General features: G+C 57.6%; 6 protein-coding genes across 6 annotated transcripts; 1 reads left to right on the top strand and 5 right to left on the bottom strand.

Moving 5' to 3' along the window:
- Window positions 1-28: 28 nt before the first annotated feature.
- On the bottom strand, window positions 29-1,207 carry SLS55_006483 (uncharacterized protein; the record flags this gene model as incomplete). Its single annotated transcript, XM_066777912.1, has 2 exons — window positions 29-866; window positions 1,122-1,207. 2 exons carry the CDS (start codon window positions 1,205-1,207, stop codon window positions 29-31), a joined length of 924 nt encoding a protein of 307 aa, XP_066632007.1.
- A 6,048-nt stretch (window positions 1,208-7,255) lies between these two features.
- SLS55_006482 (uncharacterized protein) lies at window positions 7,256-8,751 on the bottom strand (the record flags this gene model as incomplete). Its single annotated transcript, XM_066777911.1, has 2 exons — window positions 7,256-8,599; window positions 8,626-8,751. 2 exons carry the CDS (start codon window positions 8,749-8,751, stop codon window positions 7,256-7,258), a joined length of 1,470 nt encoding a protein of 489 aa, XP_066632006.1.
- A 4,069-nt stretch (window positions 8,752-12,820) lies between these two features.
- Window positions 12,821-13,973, top strand: SLS55_006481 (uncharacterized protein; the record flags this gene model as incomplete). Its single annotated transcript, XM_066777910.1, has 4 exons — window positions 12,821-13,049; window positions 13,090-13,313; window positions 13,378-13,768; window positions 13,834-13,973. The coding sequence occupies 4 exons, from the start codon at window positions 12,821-12,823 to the stop codon at window positions 13,971-13,973; spliced, it is 984 nt and encodes a 327-aa protein (XP_066632005.1).
- Window positions 13,974-18,727: 4,754 nt separating this feature from the next.
- Window positions 18,728-19,546, bottom strand: SLS55_006480 (uncharacterized protein; the record flags this gene model as incomplete). The annotated part of the gene is made up of 1 exon (XM_066777909.1): window positions 18,728-19,546. One exon carries the CDS (start codon window positions 19,544-19,546, stop codon window positions 18,728-18,730), a length of 819 nt encoding a protein of 272 aa, XP_066632004.1.
- A 3,335-nt stretch (window positions 19,547-22,881) lies between these two features.
- On the bottom strand, window positions 22,882-24,133 carry SLS55_006479 (uncharacterized protein; the record flags this gene model as incomplete). The annotated part of the gene is made up of 2 exons (XM_066777908.1): window positions 22,882-23,024; window positions 23,314-24,133. 2 exons carry the CDS (start codon window positions 24,131-24,133, stop codon window positions 22,882-22,884), a joined length of 963 nt encoding a protein of 320 aa, XP_066632003.1.
- Window positions 24,134-24,815: 682 nt separating this feature from the next.
- On the bottom strand, window positions 24,816-26,217 carry taf6 (histone H4-like TAF Taf6, SAGA complex subunit; the record flags this gene model as incomplete). The annotated part of the gene is made up of 2 exons (XM_066777907.1): window positions 24,816-25,792; window positions 25,848-26,217. 2 exons carry the CDS (start codon window positions 26,215-26,217, stop codon window positions 24,816-24,818), a joined length of 1,347 nt encoding a protein of 448 aa, XP_066632002.1.
- Between the last annotated feature and the right edge of the window lie 398 nt (window positions 26,218-26,615).

Genomic DNA, 26,615 nt, shown 5'->3' with positions numbered 1-26,615 from the left:
TCATCGCCTCCATCCTCTCCACCAGCGATCAAACATCCTCCTGCCCCCTCTCCTTCGTAACAGCATGTTTCTTCGCCTTACTATCCACTCCCAGCCACAGGATATCCGGCCTACTATAATGACCGCCCAAGTCCAAAAACCCCTTGGCCTTCAAAATCTCGTCCAAATCGCACTCGGCGTACAGGATTCCCTCCTTCGTCTCGTCCAGATCTTCCGTCAGCTTCCGGCCGTCGGGCCCGTACACGGCCGAGCTCCCGCCGCCGGGCCGGCCCATGATGGGGGCGCCGGCCGTGCCCATCCTCTCGACGCCCTTGGCCGTCAGCACGGCCGTCGAGTGCAGCACGTACGCCTGCGCCTCGACGGCGAAGGTCTGCGACAGGTTGCGGCAGCCCTCGCGCGACATGGACCACAGCGTCGGGTCGCTGTCGCCGCCGTGCGAGTACACGGGCGGCCACGCGGCGGCGTGGAACGTCGGCCGCGCGAGCGCCGTGTGGTACTTGAGGAGGGGCTGGGCGTGCTCCCAGCACGCGAGGGCGGAGACGTTGAACTCGTTCTGAGATGACGACGACGACAGCGTCATGGGCACGCAGTTCGTCAGCGTGTCCGACCCGCCCGCGGCGTCGCCGAAGACGGTGCGCTCCATGTGCGTCGGCTTGATCTTGCGGCGGTGCGCCAGCAGCGCGCCGTCGGGCCCGATGATGGCCTGCGCGATGTACAGCGAGCTCTCGCAGTTCTCGCTGAAGCCGAGGACGACGCCGATGGCGTGCTGGGCGGCGGCGGCGCGGATGGCGGAGAGCTGCGGCGAGGGGACGCGCAGGGACTGCTTGATGTAGGTGTTGGCCAGGGCGAAGTCGACGGGGCGGGACCTGTTTTGGGGGGAGATGGTGGGGATGTTAGTGTATTTTCTTTTTTCTTTTTTCTCTTTCTCTTTTGGGAGATGTACATGAAGGAAATTACAAATGCTAAAGGTTTATCAAATGAAGAGTTGATGGCTCAACGGGGGATGTGCGGCAAAGAGAAGGGAGTCTAACCAAATCCATGCAGGATAGCCGGTGATCCAGCATTCGGGAAAGGCAACGAGCTTAGCGCCATTGGCGGCGGCTTCTTCTATGAGAGCGCACGTCTTTTGCACCGCCTTCTCGAGGTCCAGCCATTCGGGCTCGGCCTGAGTGACGGCGACTTTGATGGTCGACGGGGAAGTGGCCATTGTTTGGTCCGGTAGCTGCAAGGAGGGGTCGAGTTTGGCGCACAAGGAAGCGGGAGCTTATGTAGGGATTGATGCGGGGTAGTGGAGTCAGCTTCCTCCAGGGACAGATGCGGCTGCAGCGTGACCCTGGGCCGCTTCTGAGCGCTGCTTATATGCATGCCGTGCTGGCAGCACTGGCTGAGATAGGCAACATGTACCTAATGCCGCCGTCTAACAGCATGGCGTCTGATAGGGAGTCGAAGGGCGCATCTCCGGCCTGAAATATGCGCGTCCGCCGCGTTGGATGAGCGACACGTCTTGCCTAAGTAGTGTCGGCGGCGCTTATCAGGCGCTATCGGGCGCGATCAGTGCGGAATTGCAGCGAGGGCGGGGCGATTTCGGCGGGCGCGGGGCGGAATCTGGGGAGCGCGCTTATCCTACCTGGCATTGGCAGCCCCTCCCGCCCTCGCGGCCGCGGCTTTCCGCCACGCGCGACAGCGGAACGAGATACGCGCGTTGCTCCGGCGCCTCATCGCGTGACGGTGGTGATACTCTGTGTGCCAAGCCGCTCTCGTCGGCAGGAGCCGTTCGTCCATCATCTATTGGAGACCGCGCGGCGGATTGCGACGCCGTCCTATAATATGCCCCCCGTATCTGAGACGCCGAGCTCATGCCATCGCAGGGTCTTCATCCCCCCGTGACCCTGCCTCTCCGAAACTAGGTGTGTTCGGTAATAAAAATAGCCGCCTGCCTTTGCTGCCCAACCAGTCCCTTCCCTCCGCCGTAAGGTTCGCGGTCCGGCTTGGCCGCACGCCTTGGCATTGCAGCTCTGGTTAGACGTCGATCATCTTTTTCTGACTGCCTACTACAGCCCGGAGCAAGGGAAGTTTGCAACGGCGGGAAATAAAGATGCCCCTCAAATGGAAGGGGAATGGCAGTTCATGGGACAGTAAGCCAAGAGCTTGGGACGGAACTGCGCAGTGGGGAAACACGTTGCCGGCGGCGATGATTTAATCTTCTAAGCGCCGGACTAGGAGTCTATGAGAGTATTCTGCACTTGCAGCAAAACGCCCGTTCACGCATTGCACGGGCAGTAAATCATTGTCTTACTTTCTTAATGAGGGCAAAGGAGCATTTAGTGTTGTAAAAATCAATAGTAAACGCCAATACGGTCCGACGTGCTGCGGGCTCACATTGTGCCATAGGTGCATTTCGCACGAGGCACCAAACGCTCTGTGGCTGCCGCCGTGCGCTCCGAGCTGACTCGAATGCCTCACTCGGGAGCGAATTGATAATGTTCGCATTGGTAGTCACGATGGCTTGGTAGTTGAAAGTCTAGTCGGAGGGAAGAGAGCTCCATTGGCGTGTGCTCATCTTCACAGTACATGTTCATCTCAGGGGCACCTCCGAGTCGCAAAGTATCAAGGACCAGCCGGAGTCTCCAGGCTACATGCCGAGCGTGCGGGTCTTGCGGGCCACGTGGTCTGCTTTGGTCGGGGCTCCACCATAACTAATCAACCTGGACGAAGTTCGGCTGGCAGAGCTGCAAAACCGAGGATTACGACCGAATGTGTAAGCCTGTCAATCTTCAGGTGCAGATCTGCAAGGGGATCAGCATGATGGTGCAGAGTGGAGTTACTGCCACGATGCTCTTCGGCTGTTGACACGACAGAAGTGGAGCGGTTGCTCACAATTATTTCGTCGATAGCTGACCAGTCCTGAAGCAATCCTCAACTGCTGCGAAGAGCACCGAAGGCACACTGCACATCGCTCGAAGCGGACGCACGCGGTTCAGCTACGTAACCATGTTGGAAACTCAATTGGCCCCTTTCTCAGGCAGTCACTCCGTCACCGGCAGGCAGGGCAGGCAGCAACAGTCACTTTGCATAATGAGCGCAATCGGGTACGTATTCACGTCCCACATTCTCGACATCCACACGCTGGTCTCGGGCCCTGCTCAGGAATTCGCCGCACTCGCCACATGACAAATTAGGGCCGGCCAGCCGCAACAAATCTAGACGGCTTGCGCCTCAGTCACTTGCAAAAAGCTTGCGTATTACTCCACTGGTCGAGCACCAGCGACGAAGGATGACAATGACGTCCGATCATTCAGCAGCATCGTCGAGACTGCGACGTTATGGCGATGAAAAGACGCAGTGAGGCCACACTGCTGTGAGCCGGAAGCGAGCCTGTGCCGCTGAACAAACTCGTCGGCGATCGGTCCTCATCCACTGCGTGCCGGCCTCCTTCTCTTCTCTTCTTACGTCCCCACTCGCTCGGTGCTATCTCCCCTTCGCTCCAACTTTTTTTTTCCTTTACCCCTCCTCCGCTCCAAGATTTATCCATGGCGGCTTCCTTGTTTCTCCGCCGCCCTATAGCAGGGGGAAAGGCAATCCGGCCCCCAACGGCAGTCGAAACAAGCAACAGTGAAAGCAGGTTTGCGGCGCAAGCTGCATGACGCGCAGGGACTGAGGAATATTGTTTCGTTGGTCGTGGCCCGATCTACGGTGGGGAGGGGTAATGTGAGAGAGGGAAAAGAGAAAAAAAGGTCCTGCATGCCACGACGAGATGAGAAATCTGGCACGTGGCACAGCACTTTCTTTTTCTTTTATGGCGCATGTGAACGTGATGAGTGGCGCACGTACGCAATTGCACTTTCGATGGATGCCCAACCGTCGTCTATTTTCTGCATCATTTGACGCCTTGACTCGGCCCGCTTGCCATTTCCCGCCCCACACCCGGCAGATCTGGCCGAGGCAGAATAGGTGCTGTCCGTTGACTCGAGCGCTGAGACAATGTCGGTGGTTAATGATGGCCGGAATTGCTGGCCGTTGATTGACTTTGTACAATTGTATGCGACTGGATAGTCCCCGTCGGATGCGGGTAGGGTGGCGGGATCCTGACAGAAGGAAAGCATGCGCCCCACACTGATTGCTGCCTGCAGATCTCTGGAATCACGAAAAGGCCCAACCGTTTATCAAGACGAATACGGAAGGTGATTGCGGAGTACTTTCGATGCCTGAAGATTTTGGGAACTCAAAAAAAAACATGCTTTTTATCTCTATTTTTACAGGACCGCTAACCAACAGGAATAAAACAAGGGTATAAAGAAAACATTCACTCTCTCTGCTCTAACAGCGGCCATGTCTCTCTCCAAGCTTCGTGGTTGTTCGTTCTATTCAATGCCCAGCGCCGTAGGTATGTCGTTGGCCTTGGATGTGGGGAATGATTGTAGCAAGTGACGTGCATATGCGGAAAGAAGGGGGGAGGTCGGGAGGTGGAGACGGAAGGGGGTTTTCTGGCAGGGAAAAGCCTGCTTGCCGGTGGGGTATTATCACCATCGCATTATAGCCTTTTCTGCCGGCTCTTACTCTTGCCGCCGCAGACGCGCATCGGCATCAGCGGACGGGACGCGCGGTTATGCAGAAAGGGAAGGCCGGCCAGCAAAGGTGCTCGCGAACACAGGCGTGCGTTGGCAATGACGAGAGCAGGGCGATCGATGAGCTGTACCACAGCCGTCTCCACAACACAGTGACGATTGTCGGCCTGTGACCATGTTTAGGGCAGTAGATGGTTGGTGATAGGGTTGGCGGCGCGAGTCGTCCTGCATTGCTGAGGCGTGCCGACGGTGCCGATTGGCCTGCAACCCGAGCGGCATGCTCGCAAGCCACAGTCGCGGCTGTCTGGCGAGTGGGATGATTCTGCGGCACAGCTGCACAAAATCGAAAGACGGACAAGATCCACTTGGCGAAAAAAAAACTTGGCCGGGGTCTGGAAAGTGTTTTGTGTGCGACGCTGGTTGCGCACGAGGCGATTTGACGGGCGGTTCCGTAATTCCGGTGTTCCGAAAAAGCTTAGCCCGCCCGGTACCCGTAGAGAGAGGCGCGGTTAGTCCAACGGTCGGTCGTCTGGCTTGGTGGGGTAGGTGGTGCGGCTATGGGAGATGGCGAGGGTGGCCTGGGGCGTCGCGGGCGGCGCTTGGCGGAGGGGTGGCTGCAAAGGAAAGCTCCGGGCGCTCGCGGAGCGTTGGAGACGGACAGGGCCATGACTCGAAGATGTATGCTGCTGCTGGCTTTGGGATTTCGAGCGGTGTGACGGCGCAGCGCAGCGCGGGCTGGGCGAGCATGAGCGATTCAGTCGTGAGAGCAAGGGATGCCGCGTACGTGTTATTGATCGCACTTGTCGCAGTTGCCGCCATGATTATAGCTTTTGGTGTTGAGGACGCCGCAGGCGGCGCTCCGGGAGGCGGCGCAGGGAGCCTTCTCGATGATCTGATGGCCGCAGCCATACGAGTGGATGATCTGGGTACACATGGCGTGGGAGGGAGGAGGGCGGGCTGGCGAGGACACTTCGTGCGACAGGCTCGGCGGGAGAGTTTATATAGTCAGAGGGGTTCGAGGTCTGAGGGCGTCCAGGTTGGCAGGTGGCCCCGGTTGCTGTCCCAGGCGTGGTGGAGAGAGCATCGCGCATTGGGACTCGCGCAGACTGGGCGGGAGCCCAACATGAATAAGCTTCAGTGACGGAAGGAGCCCAGCGGGAGCAGTGCCGCTGCGGGCCCCACGCTGCGAGCCGCACATGCCGGTTTCATGGAGGCGCCCCGGCCGGCGGCGTGCGTGCGGAGACAGAGGGCCCCAGGCGGCCAGTGGCCAGCTGCCAGCTGCCAGCTGCTCGTGGCAGGGCCAGCGGTGGGCCAGCGGGAGGCTTGTTGTGCGGTGCGATCTGCAGGGGCTCCATCGAAAGCGCAACGGCGGGCGCGAGGCTAAGTGCTGCGCCGCCGGCCTCGAAAATCGGCGATTCGGCCGTCGGGAGGACGACACTCGGCAGTGCGCGGAAGTTGCGACGACGTGATGTGTGCACCCGGCGCGGTGTTTGTGTTCCAGGTTGGCGCGACTCGGGGAGGCGGGTGCGACAGGGCTGAGCTGGGCGATTGGGCGCAGGGTCGCCTGTCGCGTGGCTGCCGGACGACTGCCGGAGGTGCGCGCCTGCCCGCCGCCTGCCTCATCCTGGAAGGTAGGCAGCTACGTACTGATCGCATCCCGCTGTTGTGCCGGTGGAGTTAGGTACAACACGGGCGGACGCGTTGATACGGACGTAATCGTGCTTCAGTCAGAACGGAGCCAACGTACGTACTCCAATTCCCTCTGCAAAGCTCTCCGCCGGCTAGTTAAGCGCTCGGCGGCCGCGCCTCTTCGGTCGCTCTTGCCGCCGTCGATCCAACTCCTGTAAGCCGTTAGCCATTCCGTGTCTCACCCTCACTTGTTCAGTGCCTCCACTCCCTTCACTTGTTCCAGTGCCTCCGCTCCACCCTCACTTTTCTCACAACTCCCTCGCCTCGCGGTCCAATGCCGCGCCGCATGCCGTCCCGAAGCCACTATCTCGATCGTCGCTCGTCCCGCGCTGCTGCCTGGTAAGCAATGCGAGTCATCCTGCCGCTCATCACCAGCCGGCTTGAGCTCCGGACACCTTTCTGTCGAGTCGCATCTGAACCATGTCTGGTCAGCCCTGATGGGAATCAATCGTCGTCCAGCGGCTCGGCCCTTCTCTTGGTGCATCCTACTGCCAGTCATTGCGATTGCGGGGTGGCCGGCACCTCTTCCCATTGGGGGCCAACATAATGCCGCCGAGCCGTTGACCCTGTCTGCGTATACGAGTGCTGACCTGCCGTCTTGACTTGTCCGCCTCTCTTTCGCCCGATCGACTGCGTCTCCACCTCACTGGCCCCTCGACGCTACAATGTTTTACTAATATGCTGGAAAGCAGACCCATGATTGATAGAGCCAAATGGCCACTGCCCATTGCTGCTTTCGCTGCAGTTTGTCGATCCATGGAATTGGCGTCTGGCCACGACGTTCGCAGACTCCAGTCGCCAACATCACCATGAGGCTGCCTATTACACCTTGCCAGCAAGTCCAACTTTCCCGACATAACTCGTATATCTGTTACATTCCTCAACAAGTGCCATTACTCTTTCGGGTCTCTAAGTCCGTTCCACCTAAACTCCTCTGCCAGGGAAGACATGAACTCATTAGCTGCCTGAATTCGAGGCGTTCTGAATTACCAATCCCCGCATTAGAACAACTCGTCCTCCTTCACCAGATCATCTCTTGTCAACTCGTCAAGGCCCCGCACCCCAGCGAGATGCATGTTCATGAGTAAATCGCCGCACATTGCTCGAAGAACGTGCCTGACGCCCTCTTCGCCTCCAATAGCGAGCCCATATGCATAGGGCCGGCCAATGAAGACGCACTTAGCCCCAAGGGCGAGCGCCTTCATAATGTCGGCTCCACATCGGATCCCGCTGTCGAACATAACCTCCAGCTTGTCTCCGACCGCGTCCACAATACGTGGCAGGACGCCCAGGCTACTGTTACCCCCGTCTTGCTGCCGGCCTCCGTGATTGCTGACCACAATTCCTTGAACCCCTGACTCCACAGCCTTCTTAGCATCGCCAACGCTCTGAATTCCCTTCAAGACAATAGGGCCATCCCAGTGCTTCCTCAGAAGGGAAAGGTCCTCCCAACTGTGCGAATGGCCGGGGAACACAATTTTAGTCCACTCTTGCGCCGCTTGGGAGACGCTACGACCCATATCGGAGGGCTCATGATCCGTAGTCTCCCCAATCTCGTAACCATGCTTCTCCTTGAATTTCTTCCGGAAAACTGGGTCGGTGAAGCCGAGTTCTACACCGATTCTGTCTGCATGGATGAACGGATTGTAGCCATTGTCCATATCTGAGGGTCGCCAGCCCAAAACGTAAGTATCCAGAGTAACGAAGAGGGCTGTGTACCCTGCTGCTTTCGCCCGGTTCAGCAGTGAGATGGTGATGTCGTCGTGCTCCCGGCTCGGCCAGTACAGTTGGTACCACCGGATGCCGTCTCCGTTGGCCTTGGCAACGTCCTCGATGCTCGTGCTGCTCGCTGTGCTGAGGGTGTACGGGATGTTCATCGAGGCTGCAGCCTTGGCCGCAGCGCTCTCTCCTTCCGGATTGAAGATTTTCTGGACTCCGATCGGCGCGATTGCAATGGGAAATTTCAACTTTTGGCCTAGCACTGTAGTCGATGTGTCGCTGAAAAGCTCGTTTCCATTCTCATCCTTACGGCTCGGCACGAGGCGCTTCGGGACGATTGACCAGCGAGAGAAGGATGCGAGGTTCTTTTGGTAAGTCTGTCCCGCGCCCGCATTCCCATGGATGTATCCCCAGGAATTGGCTGAGAGGACATTTTGAGCCAACTCCTCCCATCTTGACGGCTGGAAGGTGAACGGTGGCCGGGCTGAGTGTAGGCCGGCCTGGAAAACGGACTGCTCGTATGCGATAGGGTCGGCCTGAGTGTTCTGGGCCATGTTGTGAGGATCTCTTCTTGGCTCTGAAGGCTCGTGCTGCTTGTTGAACTTGCGGTGTTCAGCGCTGTTTATCTACATCGACCGGCCCACCGCGATACGTCACCGATGTCGTCATAGTCCGCAACATGGCCTGCGTCAATGGATTTATCCAGCGGCATTCCGGATGGCCCGGATGGTGCGGTTAAGGGAACATGGAACGGCGACTTAAGGAAATCGTTCGTCATGAGTCGGTACGTCCCGGTCCAGAAAAAATGACACAGGTATAATCCGCGCGTCGGGTAAAGGTTGCGTTGGGGTTCATCTGAATGACGGCATGCCATTGGTACTTTTCACCAAGCTCGACCAGCCAGCAATGGCTCGATTGTAGGCACAGACTCTTGGCCATTGAGATGCTGTCGAAGACGTGACACAAGCTAGGTATACTATGAGAAGTAGAGCAGCCATGCCTACTTACTAATCGCTTACATGCAAACGCCTGAGGCGGGCGCATTATTCTTTTTCAAGTACTAATCAGTCATTATAATCTAAGATAATGCAATATACCGCTCACGAGACGCCACATTGGTAGCGCAGTAAGCACTTGCGCTTGCTCGAACTTTTAGCTACCTTGGTGGCTTTCTTGCGTGACATTCAGGTTTCGACATGTCCGGAGCTAGTTTCTATACAGCTAAATTGGCAAATTCGAGACTCTTTGTGGCATGTCAAGCTGAAAATGCATCTTGCGAGGAACGATCGGCCTGTACTTTTCGTTTGGCCAATCCGGGGAGTCATACAACGCCATTCACGCCTCAAGGCGATTAAGCATCCATAGCCACCAAATTTCTAACCGCCATTTTGTACAGACCCAGACCACGGTTTACCTGTAATAGTTCATGTTATATGTCTTAAACCCACTGCGATGACCAAAGCACGTGTTGGTGAGGGTGTTGCGGCCGATCTGCGCTTGTCCTGCCAAAAACAGAACGGTCGCAAAACGTGACCTCTTTTCTCCACCCGCACGATCGTCCCGTCCGACAGCACTCGTTCGAAACATGCATCCGACACCCAGGAACTCTCGCCTCCAACGACCGGAAAACTGGTCTACGACCAGTCTGATCTTCGACTGGGCCCCTTGTCGACGACCTGAGGCCGTCTCCGGTCGTCGGGTCAATCAAGTTCATTTATCGCAGAAACGCTGTTGCTTTTTCCCTCGCCGATAAACGAGGCGCCTCGCCTTGCGCAACGATCGCCGAAAAAGAAACGCGAGGAGGAGATGGTTCCGTCAAACTGTACAAGAAATGCTACACCCCCAGAGTTCCAATTCCAACTGCCCGGCCTCTGCAGATGTCGGCGAGCTCCTCCACACTGCTCATTACCCATCTCCATGACTCCAGTCGTTGGGAAGTACTCCTTCGATAGCGTTTGACACCTTCACAGTCGCTTTCGCCGTGGACCGCCTCTGCACTGTTGTTTTCGCGCGACCCGTTATGAGCATGCACTGACTCGGCAATTGACCAGCGGAGAAGCCGCCACTGCCTGGCATTTTGTGTGCTCCATATCGATTTTAGCCGGTCGTGGTCAACCGGTGCTGATAAATACTCCGTCTACCGCCCGCGAAGGTGCCATCGATTCCCGCGACCGACGAGCCCCAGAGCCCCGGATCTGCTTAACATCGCCTAGAGCCACCGCCTGGCCATTCATGAACCGTGCGACTCCACCAGAAACGAAACGCAATCTTACCTCTTGAAGAAACTTCAATGTATCAGGCTCTGAACGTTGTGGCTTGCAACAAGTGTTGAGGATGAGACCGGAAACAGAGTTGCGACTGCGTTTCAGCACTGAAATCGCTATGGAGTGATGGCTTGTCAGAGATTGAGAAGTCCCTGAACTCCAAGCTTTCAGACTTGGAAAAAACGGTATGGTATCCTTCTTGTCTCCAGGTGTTTCTGCCCTGACAGGACGCACAGCTCTCGAGTCTCTAGCCCATATGTGAAGGACAACCCCAGGATGGAACCAAAGGATGGAACCAAGGTGAACTTGACAAAGCGCTTGCCCTCCGCCCCTGAGTGTTAGGCCGTGGCTCCCTTAGACTGCTCCAGGAAGTGTCCGTAGATGGGGATGGTGACTGTCGCTCCCCCGTGAGATATCAAGACGGGGGCCATGTCCAACCCATTCGCTCGGAACAAACAGCCCGTGGCACCCTTTTACCGTCGTGTCGTGATGATGAAGAAGTATACGTCGTTCAGTATGCTCAGTCCATGATCCACACTGGCCAAGGTGCTCCTCTCTTGACACACGGGATTTTCACTTCAGATTGCTGTAAAGGTGCCTCTTGCCATTCTGCTTCCAACCGACGGGCCATTGCAGGAAGTCCGCGACCGTAGGGAACCTAGCGAAAAGGAAGCAACCATGGCAGCCCAACGTTGTTACAGGCTGTCCAGCTGATGGTTCCACCGTTCCACCAGGCGGACCGCTTGGTAATCGGGTCATATGAGATGGCATCCAAAGCGTCCAGGAAGTCCATCTGATGTGAGATGGACCAACATCGGCGGGAGCAGGCGTGGGCTGACTACCCGTAGCCGCCACCACGGCGCTTCAATCGCGATCCCATGGGATGCCAAGGCCTGTAAAGGACGATATTCGACCAACAGCGCCGGAGCAGGGGGCCCGAGTCCGGAAGCGCACTGGTGCTGGGAGTACGGAATGAGAGCTGGCGGGCGATAAGGCCGGGATCCCGCGAAACGAGGATTTGGCCCACTGCTGGTCCGGTCCCGGCGGCTGAGACAGCTGCTCGTCACGCTGCACGGGGTGTGCGATGACGACGCACGAGCCCGCACTACCCAAAAAGGCAATTTACCTGAGGGTGTGCTGGGGGGCAATCGATAAGGGCGCCTTGCGACACGGCGAGCTTCCCCGCAAAGCGAGGGCTGAGCGGGTGGAGCCCAGCTCGGGGCGTGGCGGGCCTGGTGGCTTCGAGTCTTTCCTTTTGGCAGCCATCTGCGCGAATTGTCGCCGCCACAACCGGACGCCGTTGAGGAGAGAACAGCGCCCGCATCTAGCTCCGCAGAAGCTCTGCAATGGCACCCAACTAATTGCGCCAAGAAACGTCCGTCGAGCAGCCGGCCACAAGAGGAAGACCTTGCATGGCTGCCCTATCACATCCCTGGCCTCCCCCGGTCTCCCCCCGGCCTCCCTGTCGCCGCCTCGCAGACGTCGCTATCAGTTCTTCAACATCTCGCCCTCGCCGTCTTGCCGCAGGGGAAGCTGTTGTCGACGGCCAAAGCCTCGTCCGATCCTGGCCGCCCGGTGGAGCTGCGTCGTTCAATTTGCTTTTTTCTGCCACACGTAGCAGCGCGATGCTGTGCAACCAGCTGGCCAGTCACGTACCACGGCCACAACGTTTTGACAGTTCGTGCCGGATCGCGAGCGGCCGTCGACGCTCCGGGAGACGGACTCCGAGTGCTCGTGAGGAATTTACGTCTGCCCGTGTGTGGGTTCCCCAGAGGAGGCGCTGGATGGCGCAAGCCCGCGCAGGACCGCCGCCGCACATCTCCCTCGCCCCTTCGCAGACAAAGGACTGCTGCTCTGTGCTGCGGACAGCGTGCAATTGCCCTGTTTTGGCGGGGCCACAGAGTCCAGTGTTTGGGAGACGTATCGTATGTTGTCGCCAGGCTGCAGCGGCTGCCCCCAGGTCTCTGAACACCGCGCACTGCACACCTCCGCGTCGGTACGGGGTCTCGCCATATTCCCGACGGGGAAGCTCCCTGTGCTCTCTGAGCCCTCATGCGCCTGCCACCGCGCTTCTCCACCCGTCTAGCGAGCCGACATTTCTTTTCCCCGTCGGGAATACGTCGAGCTGCTTTTTGTAGGACAAGCCCATGTCAAGCTCCTGCCAGGCCGACCAACAGGACAGCCGCAGCCATCCCTACTGCAAAACTACCGGCCAGGGATCTCCGATCTTCTTGAGACGCCGCGATGGTGCCCAAGACGCCGGCCTCCGTGGGAACGCTGCTGTAAGACCCGGCTCAGAAGACTGCAGGTCCTATTGCTCGAAGCTGCCCAAGGCATGACGTGGGGACAACACCGATTGTCATCGCCACCAGCTCACCGGGATGTGCTCGCCATGGCTCGTAGAAGCAAAACCCGGGGGCGACCTCATGGACAAACTTAAAAGGCGCCGTGGGACACGCTGCCTCCAGCTTCTCTCCCAGCAGACATCACTTCTCATCCAGGAGCTCACCGTCCGCTCACACTTCCCATTCCATCTGCTCTCAGAGAGGCACCTGTGCCATCACCTCCCAGAACACTTCCACCATGTCATCCTCCACCTACAACAATGGTCCCTCTTCGGAGGCTGGCCACCACCACTGGAGCGGAGACACAAAGGCTCCCCGTCACTCGACGAACACGGCCACTACTGAGAACCGGACGAATGACGACGTCGCTGAGGTTGGCCTTCAGGTCAACACCGAGTACAAGCCGCTGCCTTTCCCGTTCAACAAGATCATGGACAGTGGGTTCGGAAGGTCTCAGTGGAAGAACCGTAAGCACACGTGCCCCTCTGAAGCTTCCTTGGCTGACAGAACAAGATGCAATTGCCTTCACTGGTGAATGCGTGGGCACGGCATCCTTCCTCTTCTTCGCCTTTGCGGGAACGGAGGTGGCCCAGTGGGGCGCGGCTCAAAACCCGGACGACACGACCTTCAACCCTGCCACCATCCTGTACATCTCGCTGTGTTTCGGCCTATCCCTGATGGTCAATGTCTTCATCTTCTTCCGCGTGTCCGGAGGCCTGTTCAACCCAGCAGTAAGCACAGCCCCAGTCTCCACCTTACGAGCCTGAGGAGGCCCTCTGACAGTAGCGGCAACAGGTCACACTCGCCATGCTGCTCACCAGCTCCATCCCGCCAATGCGGTGCCTTGTTCTATTCGTCGCGCAGATGCTGGCCTGCATGTTCGCATCGGTCATCGTTGATGTGCTGATCCCGACCAAGTTCGGCGTCGTCACGCAGCCGTCCCACGGAGCAACAACGGCGCAGGCTGTCTGCATCGAGCTCATCCTGACGGCCTACCTCTGCATGTCCATCTTCATGCTGGCGGGCGAGAACCACAAGGGCCGTTTCATGGCACCCGTCTGCATCGGCATGGCCCTCTTCTCGGCCCACCTGGTTGGCGTGCAGTGGACGGGCGCCAGCCTCAACCCCTGCCGCAGCTTCGGGCCCGCCATCGTGAGCGGCACCTGGACGCAGCACTGGATCTACTGTAAGTTCTGCATATTCACCTAAACACCGGACGATTGGGTTGGCTGACGACGCGTTTCAATACAGGGGTTGGACCTGGCGTTGGCGCCACCATCGCGGCTGGCCTTTACAAGACGCTGAAGCACATGCGCTACGAGGAGGCCAACCCCGGCCAGGACGCCTACGACGACCCGGCTCTGCGTCACCACCAAAACGGCCACAAGTGAAGGCGTGAACACCGAGCTCAGCCATCGTTTAAGCGATAACTTGTTACGAGCAATGATGTAATCTTTGAGCGAGAGCGCTTCAATTGGGGGAGAGTGGCGATGGATGCATCTGCTGCTTGGCGGCATGAGGGGAGGGAAGGCGGGCTTTCGATTCAATTTTCCTTGGTTCCGGGCCCTTGAGGAAGGCTGCCCGCGGTTTCGTTTACTACTACTTGTCTCCACCGGCGGGATCATTCCTTAGTTTGGCTAGCTAGACGAATTGCATTATTACATACCAGCACACCAGCAACGACCCCGCCGTCTTGTGTGAGATAATCTGCAAGGCCCGCTCTACTAACCATGTACTGCGTGTCCTCCATACGTCACTTCTACGCCTTTTTGACTTAGTCAGCAATCTTCGCGTAAGCCCTAGACCGATGGCGACAGTCGTCACCATCGAGTCCGCCGTCACGAGTACACCATGGCTAAAACGAGCCGTTGAGGTCGGAGTCGCTTGCGACGGGAGGCCGGACGAGGGGGCGGAACCTAGCTGGGATCAGGGACGCGTCTCCGGGTGGCCGTGCAGCGGAAGATCGCCCTAACCGCACAAGCGCAAGCGACGCGCCCAGGGATCATCGTGTCCGGAGGAACTCTCTACACACCCAGAACGAAAAAATGGAGTCATCACCAGTCTGGGATGCCATCCTGCACGCCATTCCTTCCGCACCGCCAGGGGGCCCCGTCTCGCTTCCGCAACGTGCCCACTCTTCGCAAACGGAATTGCTTGGTGAGGCAGGAGGAGGAGCGCGTACCTGGTGCGACTGAAGTCGGGCCGCCATGCGGCAAGAGACGACGACGACGCCGACGGGTGGAAGTGCGGCACAAGGCCAGCATGGGCCTTTCTTTGTCTCGACTGCTGCTGCTACCACCCGGCGCCGGAAGGCTCCCGAGAGCGGGTCACACGTTGCTCGCCTTCTTTCTCTCTTTCCTCCCTCCACCCATCCCATCTACCTACCCATGGCCTCGGCCATTGGCCGTCGAAGTCGGTCCGCCGGCACCCCCCTGTTGTCGCACGCGCAAGATATGCAGATATCTCGGCAAAGCCTCACTTTCCGACTCCTTCTGGATCTCTCTGCGCGTGCCGCTGCTAGGTCGACGGCAGTTTTGCCGATGCCATTACCTGATGGCTTTCCTTCCCTCTCCATCCCCCCCGAAGAACAGGCCACCCGCTACTATGATATGGAAGGTACGATGGAGGGCCGAGAACGATGACCACCACGCGACGGCGTGAGAAAGTACTACATGACGCGAGAAGAAGTGGAGAGACAGGGCTTGTCCTGTCTGTCTCGAGCCGCGGCTGACCCATGGACCACGGCAAGCGGTCATCATCCCTCCCAGGATCTTCTCGTCGATGATCAGAAAAGGATCGGGCCGTCGCAGTCGAGCATGGGGGGGCAGTACGCAGTAGGCAACGAGCGGCTGCTCCGAATCGCCCCGCTCTCCGTGGGTGAGGAGGCTCGTTTCCGCTTAAGCGCCCAGCTTCGGTACTGCACGACGCTGATTGTTGCTGCTGCTGCCGGTTGACTTGCTTCGCCTGTCGTGCAGGGCGGGCTGGTGCAGCATCTGATGGCAGCACAAGGGAACAACGCATGCCTGCCCTGCCTGCACACATACACACACAGGGAAGCACATGTGCAGTGCCGCCCGGGAGAAGGGCAGAGGCAGGGAAATCTCGGAAGCTCTGCCAGAAACTTGCTGCTGCGGCGCCTCTCATCCTTTCCGGCCATTGTCGCGCAGCAAGCAAGCAATCACGCACAGCAAACAGCGATCAGGCTTGGTCCATGCCTGCCTGTCTCGTGTTCCCTCGAGAAACGTGACCGAAATACCTACACAGCCCGACATCCGGCCATGACAGCAGAAAGATCGACAGCAGCATGTCGTGAGGGAGGCGGGGTTGCTTGCACTGCCTGCCCTCTCTACTCGGAAACACCGAGTATCTTACTTGCAACAAAAATAGAGCGCAGGTCCATTTAAGCAGCAGAAGAAACAAGCCATTGCCGCGGAATGGCGCCTGCGCCCCACCACCACCAACAACCCCTTCGCCTTTCGTTGCGGCGCCAGAGGAACTCCTTGTGGGGTAAACGTGGCGAAGAGCTTTAGCGGGGAAAAAGTACGTACCGATCAGCTTACAGAGACACCGCCACCACTCCGGACCATGCAGCTCAGGGTCCTTCTCGGAGAGCTGGCGGGTGGCCTTGTTCTGTGCAACCGTGGCTGGACGCACCTCGACATGTCGGGCCTTGCAGCCCGCATGGCCAACGAACCGTGGCAACACACCGAGTCCCCCGCGAAGAATCCAGCCAACCAAAAGCAATGCCCTCAGGTACGTACCTCTGGGTGCCTCGTTCGCCCCCACCACGCGTGTTGATCCCCGGCGGGCCGCCCGCTCACATCCCCATCCTCCTCCTCCACCACCACCAAGCCCCATCCCAGCACAGCCCCACCGTCTCATGACGCCAGCCAAACGGCCGAGTGGGTGGGTACCAACACCGATGGCGCGATGGCGGGCGCTTTGGTAAATTGCATATAATGGGGAACGGGGAAAGTGAAATAAAGATCGGGCTCCAATGATGTGCATGCAACGGCAATCCTCCGTACGTTCGAGACCCCACCACCCCCGCTAACCCCACGTACATACATCCAGCTGCAAGCAGCAAGGTACCGGATAGTACCTCGGAGGCGGAAGTTGCATCAGAAAACAGCCCATTCTTTTGACTTTATCTCTTTCTCGCCTTATTGCTTTCTTTTTCCGGACCCTGCTTTGCTGCAACATCGCAGCATTGCGCTTTCTTTTCCTTCCCAATCATCTGCACCTTTTTTTTCTTTTCCCACGCAGGATCGAGATGGTGGCGACCGAACCAGGGGGATCTACCTGCACGCGCGCGCGTCCTTCAGGGTCCTCGGTGTGGCGGTACGCCGGGGGTCATCCTGGGGCTCTTGGAATGCCTGAAGGTCATGCGGAAATCCGTGGACGACGTGTCTCTCTCTCTCTATTTCTCTATCTCTCTTTCTGTCTTTCGCATCTCCGGGATGCAAGAAAGCCATTGTGGTCGTTTCGGGGAATGGACGGGGGCGATCATCAGCATGGGTCCGAAGCGGTCTGTTGGGGCCTTCTTCTTCTCCCGCTCTCCTCTCCCATTTGATGATTGTGCTGCGGTGAAGTGGAAGTGAAGTGAGATCGTGTCATTTTCGCAGCATCTAGACCGGGAATAACAACGGATGAGGCTGTGACGTGTATGTTGATCATTGATCATGCGGCGACGGGTGAGCTTGTAGGTAGGAGCCGAGGCTGTCTCTTTCCGCAGGCTTACGTTGCTTTACGCTGAGGTTGCTGTCGCGGCGGGGGAAGTGGCGGGTGGGCGGTGGAACCGTGTGTTTTCTTTGTCTTTGGGAGCTTTTCATCTGTTTGGATGGGGGCGGACTCGGGTTCGAGAATGAGTGAAAACCATGTCGTTACTGATACCTCTGCAGTCAGGTACTGGAAACATTGGTCTCAGGTTTCACTTTTTTTTTTTTGGAAGCTTTCACGAACTGGAATCCACCCCTTGGCTGTGCAATATCTCAATCCATATCATGAGGCAATTACTAAACACTGCGCAATAACTTTTCCGTCCTGGAAGCAAGTAATGAACGAGCCTTTCCTGTAAAGCTATGGTTTTACAAAGCAGGCATACACTGTTGTGGACGGTCACCAGGTGCTTAATAAGTACGTCTTGGTAAAACTTATCTTTGGCCGCGGCATTGTCAGCCGGTAGACAATTATCAGCCTCGGGGTAGGGAGCATAGCCACGCCTACCTGTGGCAGCCAGAATTACAGCCCCCTCATCATTTCGTGTCACCGCCTGGTCGTCACATGAATGCATCATCTGTCCGCTGTCAACCATTCGGCTCCCCGTCACTGTCAACCCCACGTTCAGCGCCGCACGCCCGGCCTTCTCGGTGTCCAGAGACTGTCATCCTTCCTGCCACCACCTGCTGATACACCGTCCGACAGCGCCGTTAGGCATGAGTGCATAGGCCGTGCCCCGATGCATGTATACGGCACCCCATTAAGCATTCATCTCGATGCAGTGGAACCGAAGTTGCCCCTGTAGAAGCGCTTCCCGCAGCCTCATGCTCAGGCGGCTCAAGCTCCAGCCTCCTTCCCAACTGGTCAACCGTTTCATCAACGGGGCAAGTGATCGTCGCGAGAAAGTGATTCCCTTGGAGGATTTTGTTGCTTTCTTGCCGCCAGGGGACGACGCGACGCAGCTGCAGCGGGGCATCTCGCAGCCTCGACACTCGAGCCGGAAAAGATTCCGACTACTTTTCGCGAAAGTACCAAATTGAGCCGAGCCGACCCGCGTACATACATCAACGGTACCGTTGTTTGCAATCTCACAGTTAGTTATCCTCGTCGAGTCTGTGCTAGGCCGAGGTACGGAGCATTTCTGCCCGACTTTCGACGATAACATGGTGCGCTCTGTTGTGCGTACTGCAAAGCGCGAAAAGAATACGGGAAGTGATATTACACAAAGGTTGCATCACTCACTTCCTGTTCTGACAGAGGTCATGAATCTTAATTTGTAAAGGCGACGGCACCGAAGCACTACGAGGCAGAGAAAGCATCATTCGTCAAGAACGCCGGTCCAGCCGTAAGTTGTAGCAATTTGGTTTCCCCCATGATATCGTAGAGAGTGATGGTCCCCAAGGTTTCCAACGACAGTCCCACACTACTACCGCTCCTTATGCGCCCTCGTTGCTCGGTCGTCGTCGTCAGAGTTGCTTTGATCCGACTTCGACACCACCGCCGTTTCCGAACCCATCCCGCTCGTTCCTGCCGTCTCCTCCTCCCCACCATCATCACCTTCTCTCCGACCTTGATCACCCTCGGCATGCCCTTCGCCCGCCACGGGTGGCGCGCCGGCGGCAGCCAGCAGCTCGTCAAACGTCCGCACCGGCGCTTTCAGCCTCGGATGGTCCGGATCGGAGGCGTCGAGCACGGCGAGGTGCTCGCTCGCGTTGGTCGTGACGGGCACGGCGTCGCAGCAGCCCGTCCAGACGCCGATGCCGAGCTCTTCGTTCGCGAGGCGTTGCAGCTGGAGCGTGTCGTTGGTGGCCCACTCGAGGCGGGCGTAGGTGTCGCGCCGGAAGCGGCGTTGAAGGTAGCAGACGAGCGTCTCGAGGGTGTAGGAGAGGATTATGATGGTGGTGCCGAGGACGAGGGTGAAGGCGAGCCAGAAGACGGAGAAGTTGAAGTGGGCGCGGGAGTAGACTTTCTGTTCGGGAGAGGGCGGCGAGGTCAGCGGATGTCTTATAGCGGAGAAGCGGGCTTGAAGAGGGAGGAGCACTGGTATACTTGCCTGGTTCTTGCAAAGGTTTTGTTGCTCCGTGCCGTTTGGTGGGATCAGATACTGTAATGCATCTGGTTTTGAAGGACCCGTCGCTCTCAAGACAGCAACTTCTTGTAAAGCGGCCAAAGATATGTTGTGCCAGTTCTCAACCTCGGTCTGCCACTGGTTGTCTGGAAGTGGACTTTGAAGTCCTCCGTCCATGAAATACCTAGAAAGCAAAACCTTATTTCCAAGTGCAGCGACTATAGTTATGTCAGGGAGACCTAACATCACCTCGCACACCCACGTCGCAATCTTTTTACTTTTTTCACGATCCCATAATTCATCTGCAAAATCGGCCAGGTCGAGTAATCCTCCAAACGGTGAGCAGCGAGTTTGCGCTGGAAGATTCGGGTTGCAAATCTGATGCTGCGCTTTGCAAGCCAGAGGAGATGCTGCCTCATCCGCGCCAATTTTTGGCACACCGCCGTTACTGGGCCCCACGGCTCCGATGGCTATATTTGCGATACCCATGTCCTGGTTTGCTGAGTACCACGGGTCACTAACATTGGAGGTGAAAAAGACGCTGTTAGCTGACAGAAATATAATAGAAGTATCTGCGTCGACGCTCGCTAGCTCTGGGATAGGTTCGAAATTTGAATCTGGGTGTGTCGTGCCATTGTAGACGTATCTTGTTTCCGTTCTAAAGCAATGTTAATACGCGTAATGCTCCCTGAGGTGATTAAAACCCACGAGATGGTGTAATCACTACTTTGAAATCCAGAGGCTTCCATATACCAGTCGGAGCCCTCTTTGGATACCTCGGGATATACGTAGGTCAATCCCGACCGGGGTCTTTGCGGAGTAGCGAGATATGTAGTACCGTAGAAGTAGCCAGAGTAATTGGAGCCAGGTATCTCACTGTTGAATGAAATTTTGTATCCTTCGGTATTCAACGGAGCGCAGCTAGTAATCCTTCGGATGTTAACTCGATCCTTAAGCGGAGTGTTTAGTCCAATGTGTTGGTGACTGTCAAGGTAGCCCGTATCCAAAACGATGTTCCCTTGTTGCAGTTTGCATAGCTCCCTTTGAAATGGGCACGATGCATTTCGGACCGTTGTCGTGGGCAGTCTTAGCTGAACGTATCGCCGACAATTTTCATCATCCGTCTGCTTGGCGTAGCATTGTAGAACGTAGTCCATTGCTGATCCTAAAGTGAAGGCATGAGTCGGAACGAGGTGTAAGAGAATATCTCGGTAGTCTTGACTGCCGTCGCTATTAATGCCAAGACCTCCACAGACTGTACTGGATATAAGTACTTCGTGGCCGAAAGCAGTTGCAATTCTGGACGATAGTGTGCTTGCGGTTGCCGATGCGCTTACAAGGAGAAGGCTGAATATCAAGAGGGGAACAAGTCGTTTGTAAATCGCTTGTGCTTTTTCATGTTTCCAGGTCCACAGGATACGAATCAGGCTCCACAGGCCGGACGTCCCATTGGCCGAGTTGCGCAGAACTACCTGGCGTTGGTGGTGAAGAGCATCCTGAGTGGCTTCAGTAGAGTATATGTAGTGTAGGGTAAAACAAGCGATCCTCCAAAGGCCGGTTCCAACGAGGCTTACGAAGAGAGCCAGGAAAGAGATGAGTATGGCGCCGTTGCGGTTTGTCAAGGTAAGTGTCGCTCCAAAAACGTGGCCCCGTGTCTAATTGATCCAAAAGCCAGTGTTGATACCGCTGCGGCCTACACCACGGACAAGGTCGGAAGGGTCCATGCTGATGAATGGGATGGGATCAGTCGACCGACGATGAGCTAGATATATAGTTGTCAAAGCGTTGGCTACTAATAGAACTTGATTTATTCATTCAAAAAAGTCAGGACTTCAAGAGTGCAGCTAGAGTTGTACAAGACTGAGGTACAAAAATAAGTCAAGCCTATGCAGTTCCAGCAGTATCAAGGCAAATTGAGGCTGATGCAAGGTGAGGAAGCGCCGTGTGTGGGACAGCACTGTGCACATCCTTCAGCCTTGCAACACGCTATTCCCAAGCCTTGTCGTTCCATCTGCCATCGACGTAAGGCGCATGTCACTGCTGAAAATCCGGTGTGTCCTCAACACATAACATCCTGCAAGGTGTCTAGTTTTGTGATCATCTTGTGTCCACATACTCTAAAGGAGGCCGCCCTTAGGTGAAACGAGCCACGTCCAGGCCTCCGTGCGTGGAGTGTTGCATCTTTCAGCCTTGACCCAGCTCGCCTTCGACTTTCATGCCATGCCTTGCTTTCAACAAGCAAGCTGGGCCGAGACTGACCTTTGCGTATCGACTTTCGAACAAGGCTGAAGCCAGCTGTGCTCAGCCTTGAGGAATGCGTCGGAATTGTTCCACGAAAAAGATGGCCCTGTCCTACTACATGTAGCAAGTATTTTCGACTTTCGGGGTCTCAAATCAAGGGCGCATCAGTGAATCAACCGCGCAGCTTGCGTTTTAGCTCCACCTTTTCCCTTCCACAGCGAGGCACTGACGAGGGGTTACATGATGAGGAATCCAGTCATACATTAGCTCAGATCCTCAGGAGCCAAAGACATTCCCTTGTTGCCATTTCTCGCAGCCCTAAAGCTAAAGAGGGAGGGACAGTGAAAGTTGAGGGTGGGTGGAGTAAAAACGCGTTCCGGATAGACCCTGAATACTGTCAATGTAAACTGTACTGTTCTGTCTGAATGTTGGATGGTGAGTTATTGGTGATGTCGATGCTGTTTAATCTACGTATGTAGCCGACCTTTAATCCTGAAATGCGGCCCATGGTCCGTGGTCCGTTGCAGTGGGGATCCTGTCCGGTTGTAGGTTCAGACACTGGATTAAGGTCATGGTGATCAAAGCAACATCGACCCATTGCACACAAGCGCACTACCATTGTGAGAAGGCATAATTCATTTCGTCATGTAAGTCGTAAGTCGTATATCATCTGCGGAAAAGCGCTGCAAAAGTCCCTCCGACCCTCCCATCAAAAGAAGAGGGTCAATCAAGAATGAATCGCCACCAATCTACCCAGGTGAAGGGGATTCGTATAATCAGCTCATCCACCAAAAAAAAAAAAAAAAAAAAAGGAACGTCGCCAAAAACTGAACGATAGTTCAGGATGACAAGTGGTCGCTTGCATAAGCCGGCGGCAAACGCCATCCAGTCTGCAGAGTGACTGGGGCCATGAAGCATAGCGCCTTGGAAATGCAGTCCTTTTTTTCGGTTCATCGGTCCGCGCTGGCGTTGAAAGGGAGGTCGTAGCTCACAGCAACTTTTTGGTGTCCGGGTAAAGACTCGGAACATGCAGAAACCAGTCAACGTGGTGGCACAGGGGGATCGTCAGAAGCAGAATGGAGCCGCCGGTAGAAGTCAAGCGAGAATGGGGAAATGGAAACGCTTCCAGATGGAATGTTCGAAGAAACGGAGGCCAGCCTATCCGTTGGTTGGGTAGTGTCATATTGGGGCAAATCCACACCGGATCGATTGTTACGGGCGCATGGGATAATCGAACGATGACTTATGCTGATCGGTTCCTTGGTCACGTGTTAGTCGGCGTGGAAGGTTTTGGACCAGAATGTTCGGCACGAATTGACGATCCTTGTGGGCAGGAGAATGACGTTATTCTGCACCGCCCATCGGTTTGCGGCCTTCACCAGATGATGAAGTTGTTCGAAGGAGCTCCTTGAGACTTTTCTCGGCAGCAGTACCAGCATTGGAATCAGGTTGGGCAGGTCGAGAGCCACGGTCAGCAAGATGAGATGGAAGCCACGTCGAAAGAGAGGTAGAGCGCGAACGAGGTGGACGATGCGTTGTAGCAACACCGTTGAGACTTGAGGGTGCCCTCGTCCCCATAGGTTCCTCGGAAGTGGCCAAGGATACACGCGGGGACGCAGCTCGGGCGGCGGGGCCAGTGGACAAGGTAATGGATGGGCGAGTAGAGTCTGACACCATCCAATGGGCGGCATGGTTGAACCCACTAGGCGACGGGGGGTCATGGTAGTCATCGGCATCGGCATGGCCGTCGTTGGAGCCGAACAGGGCAGACAATCCCTTGCGAGCGTTGCTGTCTCCGGATACGATGCTCTTCAGGCTCCCGTAGGCGGAGTTCTTCTTGCCGCGCGAGCTGTGGCCGGCAGCAGACGAGACGGAGGCGCGCGAGGCAGTCCTGCTGCCAACAAGGCGCTCGCTGCTGCTGCTGGCCTCGGGCACGGCCGACAATGCCGTGTCCCTCACAACGCTCCACCAGCGCTGCCGCTGTTGAAGGTCAAGCGGTATTGCCGGGTCGAAGACCTCGTGCGGGGGACGGTGGGCGGCATACTCGTCGGCCAGGCTGAGCTTGCTGCGGGCGCAAATGGCGGCAATGGCATCAATCGCACCGGAGATCTCGGGCTCGACGGCGTGCAGGATGCCGTCGAAGGAGAAGTCGGCTGCGGGCGGCAGCGTCACAGGGCGCTGAGGCATCTGCGACGAGGCGCGCTGGGCGCGAGACGACGAGGTCCCGCCGGAGTAGGTCCTGACGATGACGGGGCGCGAGGAGACGGAAGTCTCGGTAGTGGTGGACTTGGGCCTGCCGCGAAGCGAGGCGCGCCAGGATGCGGCACCGCTGTAGAGCTGGCGGAGGCCGGGGAAGCGCTGGGCGGCGGTCGAAGAGGCGTCGTTGGCGGCGGTGGAGGAAGAGGGGTCTTGCGAGACGGCCGTGGTAGATGAGGACGGCGACGGGCCCCAGAGGCCGGCGGGCAGACGGAGGGCCTGTCGGCGGGCATCGGTGTTTCGAGGGCGAGTAGACTGGTCGCTCATGTCGGCTTGGGCGGCGGCTGGCGGCGGCGGCGAGGTCGCGTTGCGGAGCTGGGCTGGGGCATGGGCACGGGCTGGCGAGTCAGCGCGGGCCAAGGTTGCGCGGTCGTCTCACGGCGCGTTCAGTCCAGTGACCTGCAGCTCATGCGTTGTCATGGCGTGCGGCTCGGCGCTGGTTGGGCGGGCAGCTGCGGCGATGCGTTGTCCGAGGAGCAGGACGCGGGGAGGCGTCGCGACCGGCCACTGACCGCCGGCGACTGCGTGATCCGCTGCGCGCCATGCAGCCCAGAGCCCGCGCCGTTAGAGCAGGCTGCCATGCCGCAGCCATTGGCCCTGCGATCGCCCGCCTGGTGTTGACGGGCCAAACGCGACACGGCGCAGACGTTGTGCGCCGCCGCGGCCGCCTCCGATGCGTCCATGCTGTTGCCATTGACGCAGATACCGCGCTGACAGCCTGCCGTTGCGTACGCCTGCATTGCATTATGCAGCTCCTGACGCTGTCTAGCCGGCTCCGGCGTAGCTGCGCAGATGCACCGCCCGGTTATGTACATTTGTTTGAAAGGGAAGAACCTGAGCACTCGTCGCCCAAACGCCATTGCCGCAGTCAGAGAATCGCCCAGCCTGCATATTCTTTTGGCCCATTACCCCTCCTGAACGCCTCGCCCGGCCCAGCAGTAGTCTTCGCTCATAGCGACACGTTCGTCTCCAGGATCTGAGCGATCAGCCGCGGCCGCCCCAGCTCCAGCACTTTAGTTCCAACCACCGTTCCAATCTTGTCCACCAGCTTTTCTTTTGTCGCCTCGTCCGACGCAACCCCATTGGTCAATGGCGCTGCCCCGCGCTCCATCGACTGCAGCCCGCGCAGGATCACCGCCACCACCATCTCCGCCTCCGCCTTGGTGGTCTCGTCCACCAGCCGCTCCTTTAGCACCGCGTCAAAGAGCTTGAGGTTCGGCAGAACGAGGAACTTGGCCCCGTCCGGGCCCATGATGCCCTGTAGCCCCAGAATCGCTCCGTAGTGCGTCCCGCACGGCTTCTTGTCATCCAGGAAGTTTTTGCACAGCGTGCCCGCCAGCCGCTTCTTGAGCGTCTGCGATGAGTTGCCGTACCGCTTCGCGATCTCGATGATGATGGTGCCCGCCAGATCGCGCAGGTCGAAGTGCGCCAGAGGGTTACCCTCGGAGCCCGTGCCCAACCGCTTGCCCATCAGACACGTCAGCACCGGTGCGACCAGTCCTGTGATATAGGCGTCCATGTAGAGGCTGGGATTGGTGAGCAGCGCCGACGTCATATGCATCATCTGCGTGAGGATGAACAGGTCCTTCATGTTATGCGTCACCTTCTCCGCTATGTACTGCACAAAGTACGGCACCAGCTGGTGAAGGCCGGGGTCCGTCCGGAGACTGCCCAACGCCTGCGCCCGCCACTCTTCGTTATCGGCATCGCCGAGGGCGCTCACGATGCGGTCAAAGTATAGTTGCAGCTCCTTGGAGATGACATGCTTAACCAAGGGCTTGACTGCCACGTTGTCGTAGCCGTTGACCGCCGCGAGATGTGGGTTTGCGCCTGGCCCCTTGGGGAGGAGGTCTTGGTGCCGCGAATCGGCGGAGGTGGGGTTTTGGGCAATGGCAGGCTGGACACCCTCGAGTGCGAGCCAGTGTGCTGCAGATCGTCAGCGTGGGGTGGCGCGAGAGGCGACCTGGGTCTGCAAGCTCACCTGTAAACGAAATTTCGCGGGGCACCTTGGGTAGCGGGGCATTGATGAGCTTCTCAAAGTCGACTTCCTCGTCCTCGACGTAGAATAGCGGCTGGCCGGGTCCCATGGACGCCTCGCCAAAACGCAGCGGACGTGTTGATTCGTAGCCGTAGAGCGGTTCGACGTCCAAGACACGCAGAGCCTGAGAAACGTCCTGTGTGCTCAGGGTGGTCCGCTTGGAGTGGCGCATGAACTTTAGAGCTTCCTCCAGCACCTGGCCGATCCTGAACTCGACGTCGCGGGCCAGGTCCTCGGCGACGTCGTCGCTGAGCGAGGCGATTCCCACAGACTCAGCGACATCTTTGATGTTGTCGGGGTTCCAGACCGACATGGTGCGTGGAAAAGAGGACGAACGGCGGTACAGGCGAGTAGTGGAGGTGAGTTCTGGTCTTCACAGCGGGAGGAGCTAGCGGCGCATGGCGATCCGATTCTCCGGCAGAAAGGGGCTCCGAGTGCGCGTCGAAGCAACTGCGGCAGGCGGTGACAAGTGGAGGGGCGTTGGGGTGCGAAAGTCGAGGAAGACGATAGCAGTGACGGAGGTGTTCGCGCGCGCGTCGCGATGCGGCTGCCGAACATTGCCGCACGGACCATGCGCCCACTACATAAGCTCCCGTGCGACGTTCGTCCGCACCTCTGATCAGCTACGAGCACGACTCTGAAGCCCGAACCTTGATGGTCCCTGAGCATTATCGCGCACTCGATTCTACCCCACTTGCTCGTCGCTACTCT

This window comes from Diplodia seriata, assembly GCF_021436955.1.
Source record: "Diplodia seriata strain FDS-637 chromosome Unknown scaffold_6, whole genome shotgun sequence".
Classification (NCBI taxonomy): domain Eukaryota; kingdom Fungi; phylum Ascomycota; class Dothideomycetes; order Botryosphaeriales; family Botryosphaeriaceae; genus Diplodia; species Diplodia seriata.
This window is presented reverse-complemented; position numbering and strand designations above follow the sequence as displayed.